Source organism: Chrysochloris asiatica, unplaced genomic scaffold (assembly GCF_000296735.1).
Source record: "Chrysochloris asiatica unplaced genomic scaffold, ChrAsi1.0 scaffold00004, whole genome shotgun sequence".
Taxonomy (NCBI): Eukaryota; Metazoa; Chordata; class Mammalia; order Afrosoricida; family Chrysochloridae; genus Chrysochloris; species Chrysochloris asiatica.
In genome coordinates this window covers 47510052-47517666 of record NW_006408522.1, presented here as the reverse complement: position 1 = coordinate 47517666, position 7615 = coordinate 47510052, and the positions used below count along the sequence as shown (strand labels likewise).

At 37.3% G+C, this 7615-nt stretch overlaps 1 protein-coding gene across 1 annotated transcript; it reads left to right on the top strand.

Moving 5' to 3' along the window:
* The first annotated feature begins 365 nt into the window (after positions 1 to 365).
* LOC102818425 (olfactory receptor 4K5-like) lies at positions 366 to 1337 on the top strand. Its single transcript, XM_006831836.1, has one exon. It carries the CDS (start codon positions 366 to 368, stop codon positions 1335 to 1337), a length of 972 nt encoding a protein of 323 aa, XP_006831899.1.
* Positions 1338 to 7615: the final 6278 nt, after the last annotated feature.

The following is a 7615-nucleotide window of genomic DNA, read 5'->3' as shown; positions in this document are numbered from 1 at the left end:
TCTAAGATGTCTTTGCTAGTCTTTAAAACCTACAGAATAAGGTCTTTCTAATCTTTTGACCACAAAAACTCAGCTCACAGGTGAACCAAGATATTACTGTGTAATATATTATTATGAATATCCAAAACTCATGGCTTTCTAATGAGATTGATCAAATGTTAAATTTTATTTAGACATTTTCATACACTTCACTACTCTCTATGTATATTATTGTGGTATCTTCAAAAATTTTGTGTTCAGAAAACACACACTATATGTGGAATACCCGAATCCTTCACATTCAAAGTGTTTTTAGTTCACAATTTGATCCCATCCTATCTCCCTTCCCTTAGGGTTGTTTCAGAGCAAGTATACAACCTGGATCCATGGATAGTGACAACTTTTCGGTGGTGTCTGAATTTGTTTTGCTGGGACTCTCCAGTTCACAGGATCTCCAGCTTTTCTTTTTCATTTTCTTCTCTGTGTTGTATGTGGCCATTGTACTGGGCAACCTTCTCATTATCCTCACTGTGACTTCTGATGCCAACCTGCACTCTCCTATGTACTTCCTCTTGGGAAACCTCTCCTTTGTTGACATCTGTCAAGCTTCCTTTGCTACCCCTAAAATGATTGCAGATTTTTTGAGCGAACATAAGACCATCTCCTTCAATGGCTGCATAGCCCAGATTTTCTTCATCCACCTTTTTACTGGGGGGGAGATGGTGTTACTTGTCTCCATGGCTTATGACAGATACGTAGCCATATGTAAACCACTACACTATGTGGTCATCATGAACCGGCGGATGTGCACTGTCTTGGTAATGTTCTCCTGGGTTGTAGGCTTGGTACACACATTAAGCCAGTTATCATTTACTGTGAACCTACCTTTTTGTGGGCCCAATGTTGTAGACAGCTTTTTTTGTGACCTTCCTAGAGTGACCAAACTTGCCTGCCTAGATTCTTACATCATTGAAATACTAATTGTGGCCAACAGTGGAATTCTTTCTCTAAGCACTTTTGTTCTCTTGATCAGCTCTTACATCATTATTCTTGTCACCGTCTGGTTTAAGTCTTCTGCTGCAATGGCCAAGGCATTTTCTACACTGGCTGCCCATATCATGGTGGTAGTATTATTCTTTGGCCCTTGCATCTTCATCTATGTGTGGCCCTTTACCACCTACCCAGTGGATAAACTCCTAGCTATATTTTATACCATTTTCACCCCCATTCTTAATCCTATTATTTACACATTGAGGAATAAGGATATGAAAGTTGCCATGAGGAAAATTGTGACCCATTATCTGAAGCCCAAGAAAATTACTGAAATGCCACTAGTAATAAGGAATTCCCTGTATTAAGACAAAATTTCCTCGAAATCATCAAAGCAATACTCTGTAAAGATGTTCATAGTATTCTTGTGACATATGTCAACTGTTGAGAAAGTAATGAAGATGACATAAAGGACATTTAATGACTGCTAGAAAGTCTTTTCCCAGTAACTCCTAAGCAAAAGTTGTTAAAAATGATTTTTAAAAAAACTATGAAAAAAAAAAAAAAAAAACCCAATGGAGAGGGAAGAAGTCTTCACATCAAGTATCAATGTTGTCCCCTCTATATACAGGGTAGATAGGGACAGGCAACTTAGACATTGGCTACCTAAAATGAGGAGATGATAAAGGCTCAAAGTGACTGGCTTACAATATTTCAAGAGGTAGTTTAATTTAAGAATGTGTGGGGCAAGATAGAGGCCCCACTAAAGGATTTTCATCTTGTCAAGATGCATCTGGTTAAAAGAGATGGGGATAAGATTCTTATGATTCAATAGTGAGTAATTGTTATCATGACTAATTGTGACTGTCACAATTGTAAAAGTAGAAGTTTTGTAACAAAATCACGGGAGTGGTTAATCTTACAGTCCAGAAACAGAGGACCTTAGGACCATCGAGGGAGAAGAACACAAGCAGAATGCAGGACCTTATCCAGAGAAGCAGCAACACCAGAGATGGAGGCAGAGATGGGGACATGGGGAGAGGGAGCAGTTGAGGACTCTAGATTCATGGGAAGAGAGGGGCTGAGAGCAGGCGGCCAGGAGGCAAACTTGCAGAATGCGCCCTTTGGTGGTGTAAATTATTATATATGCCTCAGTGTTTACAACAACAACAACAACAACAACAAAAAGAGCTAAAATTAATAGAGAAAAATGCTAACTGATGGCACCTGGAGGGAAATATAACCATTGTAATGAAACAAAGTGTATGATGTGTTGAATGTAAAACTGAAGATCTGCCCTGTAAACTTTCACTCAACTAACAATAAAAACTTTTAAAAAAACCAAAAAATATGAAACATTTATACTACTTCACATACAATTACCTGTTCTAGAAACAAACCACAGAACTACTGTATCTGTAGATAACTACATTATCTGTGCATATACAGCTTTTTTTACAGGTAAATATATATTTGATGGGAGAAATGGAGGAAAATGTAAAAGTACCTTGATTTGGTGTTGTTGTTAGGTCGGTTCAGATTCATAGTGACCTTATGCACCTTATTCTTTGATGGAACATAAATTTAGATATTTTCCTGGTTTTATGAGTTTTCTAATTATCATGCTTGAAAAACATTCTATATAAATGAATATGAAATTCAATCCTTCAAAATATGGAATTATAGGTAATCAGGAATATCTGTCTCAAAACCTATTTCCTGACCAGTTAGGATAATTCCAGTTTCTTCTGAAATTTTAAAATAGGGAAAAGAACAGATAATCTGGAAAGCCAAATAATTTCAGCATTAACTTTTTAGTCTGTGCTATGTATGGACAGATGTAAAACACTCTGTGTTTTAAGTATTTAGTGACAAAAAATCCATGTTAAAACATATTCCAATAAGACAGAGCCATTGCCATGCTGCAATGAGTTTTGATGACGGGTTGTTGTTGTTGTTGTTAAGTGCCGTCGAGTCGGTTCCGACCCATAGCGACCCTGTACAGGGTTTCCGAGGGTGTAAATCCTTCCTTATGACGGGTAAGACTGAGGAATTCGCACTGACCGCCTAAGACAGGCAGCGTCCCTTAAACAAATAATAAATAAGGGGGAATCTGATGCAGACCGTGCAGACCCGGTCAGGAGTTCAAGTACCTATGGGCCCAAGCGTTGCTGACCGTCCAAACCATAGGCTCTGAGGATCAGACTTTAGCCACCTAGCAGACATAGCAAAATGTCCCTTATCTGATTATTCAGTTATGCTGGTTAGTAATTCCATACATGAGCCCTGGATACCCACAGATAAATATAAAAACCTTCCCTAAAAGCCAAGACTGTAAATTCCAAAAAGGCAAAGTTTCCCCGCCTCCCCCCCGCCCCCCCAAAAAAAGCTAAAGAGGATAGAGAGAAACTCTGTTAACTGATAGTATGTGGAGGGGATTATAATCAATGTAATGAAACAAGGTATATGAATGTTTGAATGTGAAACCGATGATGTGCCCTGAAAACTTTCACTCAATCCACAATAAAAACCTTTAAAAAAAAAAAAAAAAAAAGATTGTATACATGTGTGTGGGCCCAAGCTAGCTGAGTCAGGTTTGGACTGATTATCTTCTGAGTGTGGCTGCTAATACCTGAATGTCAATTAATATATAAATTATCTACAACAATGAGTTGACAAAATAATAGGATAACATTTACCCCTAGATGTAGTGATTTTAGTCTTCTCTTGAGTTGTGACAATTCCTTTATCATAGGGATAAAGTCTTTTAATCTGGCACCTTCCTGCTGAATGGGTCCAATTTAAGGAGTTTGTCTAAGGAACTATTGAGCAGTCTCATAGGTTTGTTACTTTTGGTCAGGAAGTGGTACTAAAGAAACAGTTCAGTAACTTACAACCACCAAGAAATGGACTTGTGTATTAGATTTAGAATGTCAATCCCAGATGCTGGGGACAGCATACGCAGACCCTGGGTTGATCAGTGGCAGCCCCATTAAACTGCCGCTGATATAATCAGTTTAACCCAGATGCTCTTCTTCCTCCTGAAAGTATATAGGAATGTGATAATTAAGAACAATGTAACATTTTAGGTATAGATAAATGAAGCCCGGTGCCTGAGATCTTGCTTACAAACAAAAGTTTGCAAAGTGTACAGAGACAGCTTAGCTCCTTTCAGGAACCTTGCTTAATGTTATGTATCCTTAAGAAACCGCACATCGCTACTCTAGATCATTTAAGCCTAAAAATTAATATATAACAGCTTGCTCGAACCTTTTTTCTGTAAAAATAAAAATGTTAGATTGTTAAGAAAAAATTATGAAAATATCTTAAAAGTTGTTCCTGTGAATCATTATATCCTGTTTTGAATGATTAATCACATTTCAGTTCCGTATCCTGCCTTAATCACATCCTCCCTTTGTGACATCCTCCCTTTGTGAATTACATCCTTCTTTTGTAATAAATCCCTCCCTAAAAAAGAGAATAAAAGGCTGAGGTAGAGTGAGTTCTGCATGCAATGCTGTGCAATGCTGTGCAATGCTAGGTAATATGTTTGCAGATCTGTCTACTTGCCAGTTTGCATCATTAAAAAAAAAAAAAAAAAAAACATATTCCAAATTGGCTACTTAGACCTGAGCTGAATCTCTATCATGAATTGTAGAGAGTATTAGGGTTTGTATTGGTGTGGATTAGAATTTTCAAGTTTATTATTTTTCCCTCAATTCATTTTTTTCAAAAAAACAAGCAACTAATAGAAAAATCTAAGAGTTGTTGCTAATTGCTATTGAGTTGATTTGGACTCATAGTGAATCTGTATAGGCTTTCCAAGGAGCAGCTGGTAGGTTAGCAGTCTACTGCTTATCCTACAGCACCACACCAGGACTTCATGTAAGAGTTATTATAGTTATAGTTGTTAAATTCCATTGAGTCAATTCTGACCCATAGCAACCCTTGGTTTTTGAGGAGTGTCTGGTGAGTTTGAACTACTGACTTTGCAGTTCAAACTGACCTTGGGGTCTAGTGCTTATCCTACAGCACCACACCAGGACTGCATGTAAGGTTGTTGTTGTCATTAAGTGCCCTTGAGTAGGATCCAACTCATAGCAACCATGTATAGGGTTTCCAAGAAGTGACTGGTGAGCTTGAACCGCCAACCTTGCAGTTCAAACCAACCTTGCAGTCCAGCACATTAATCCACATCACCACACCAGGACCTCTTGAAAGGGTTAGTCTCTGTTTTATTCCAAGTACACAAATAGTTGTTTTACACGTTTTTGTGCTGGAGGTTCCAATGAAACTCACCATTCAACACATATTGTTGCCATTTTCAGCCTGAAGTCCTCTGCTCACTAGCTTTAGTGCACTATCTGGACCACCTCAGGCCTTGGGTAACCCAAATAACTTCTCCCCATTTAAGGGGCCACATTCACACCTTCCACAAAGAGGTCTTAAGACAACCCTGGAAATAGAGTCCCCTTTTCCAAATGTATCCCTTGTTTTGATATTCTTCTTCAGCCATGGTGTATTCTTTTTTAATGTTCTTTTATTAACTAGTCTTCTACTGATTCTTCCTATCAAATGTTCCTTGTTCAAAATCCTCATATGTCTTCTGAGTGGACTCGGACTGATAAAAAAGCATATGAGGATTTTGAAGATGATAAAAAACTGGAAGTATCTGAAATGACTTATAAAATAAAATACATATAATGAGGAAAATTAGGAGTTGGCTGAAAAAAACCCAGTGGTTTCATGTAATTATATACTGATATAAATTCATCTACAACATGCTTTAAAGTAAAAGAAATTCTTATCTTTAAGTGGATAGCATCATTTGGTAGACTCCATGCTTAAAATTCTAAAAATGTCCTCTACTCTAAGCCAACTAAATATTGTTATGGCTTTATCAAAAGTTTGTTTTTGTTGTTGTTTGTTTATTATTTTTTCTTTTTCCCCAAAAAGTCATGTGTGACTTTTCTTTTTAAATGTAATTAATGAAAAAGCAAAACCCTACAGAATGCTTCTATAATGTGAACAAATACCAGTTTGTATAATGTTTGAATCCTAAACTGTGTACGAAAGTTTTAATCATAAAAAATGGATCTATTTTCATTAAAAGATTCATTAAAAGACCCTGGTGAAGTTTCAATTTAAAAAGATGAGCTTCTTGCTATATATTATCCTCCCTCTGTCAAGACTCTGTTTAGCAAATCAGAGATGCACCAGTTTGTTATTACACTCGTGCATTACACACTTAACGATAAAAATAAAACCACAATAAATAAAAAATCCTTACTGTCAAGTTGATTCCAATCCAAAATGACCCTATTGGATAGTGCAGAGCTGTCCCATAGGTTTTCCAAGGCTCTATAGGACAAGCACTCATCCACAAAGTTGGTTTGAGCTGCAAGGTCAGTATTTCAAATTCACCAGTCGCTCTTTAGAAACCCTATACTGGGTCACTATGGGATGGAACCGACTCAACAGCACTAAACAATAACATAATTAATAAGAAACATAGTAAAGGAAAATGTCTTGAACTCGGTGTTAAAAGATTTAGATTTGAATATTGACTATATTACTGTTTGGGGGTATCTTGAGCAGATTACTTAACCTTTGCTTAGGTCATCAATCTCTTCAAAGTCTTTCCATTTCTTTCTCTTTGGTAACCTAGTGGATTACAAGCTGAGCTGCTAACTTCAAGGTTAGCAGTTCAAATCTACCAACCACTCCACAGGAGAAAGATGAGACTTTTTGTTCCCGTAAAGATTTACAGCCTTGAAAACCCTATGCAGTGTTGTTATGAGTCTGAAACAACTCCATGGTATACTGACTCAACAACACTTAACAATAACAACAAATAAGACTCTGGAGTCCTGGTGTGGCACTGTAGAATAAGCTCTGGACTAGTAACCATAATATCAGCGGTTCAAACCAACCTACTTGGAAACCATATATAGGCTCACTGTGAGTCAGAACCAATTCAATGGCACTTAACAATAACAACACCAAGATTCTGCCTGATGTAGCCACTACTTATATTTCCACCTAATCTCACTTATTTCTTTCTGTTGTTGTTGTTGTTGTTATGTGCTGTAGAGTTGGTTCCGACCCATAGTGACCCTGTACAGGGTTTCTGAGGCTGTATATCTTTACAGGAGCAGAAAGCCTCATCTTTCTCCCGCAGAACAGCTGGTAGTTTTGAACTGCTGACCTTGCGATTCTCAGCCCAATTCATAACCACTACGCTACTAAATTGTAAAGTCCATGAGAACAGGAACATTATTTATGGAAGATGGACATATTCCTAAAGTGTTTCCGGTAAACTAAATATAAAAAATACTACCAAAAGCCAAGGCAGACTTTTTTTCTCAGCTCTTGGACTCTTAGTTAACTCAACAACATGTATGAGCTGAATAAGTCCATAGTTTACAAAGACTATTTAAATAATCTGATGTGAGGTATCAGATTCTAGAGAAAGAGGATGACATGACCAGTAAGGCCTATATCTCAATATGGGAGAATTGAATAAAAGATTAAGTTCCACTAAGTCTAAACAACTGGTAATAATATGATTCAAGTTAACTAAAGGACAAAGAGAGAATTATTAGGGTCATAATTTCCCAGAATGCAGAGTAACAGAGTTCTCTGG

Bases quoted from the DNA above. Each gene is read 5' to 3' on its own strand.
- LOC102818425 (XM_006831836.1), top strand. From the start codon at position 366: ATGGATAGTGACAACTTTTCGGTGGTGTCTGAATTTGTTTTGCTGGGA.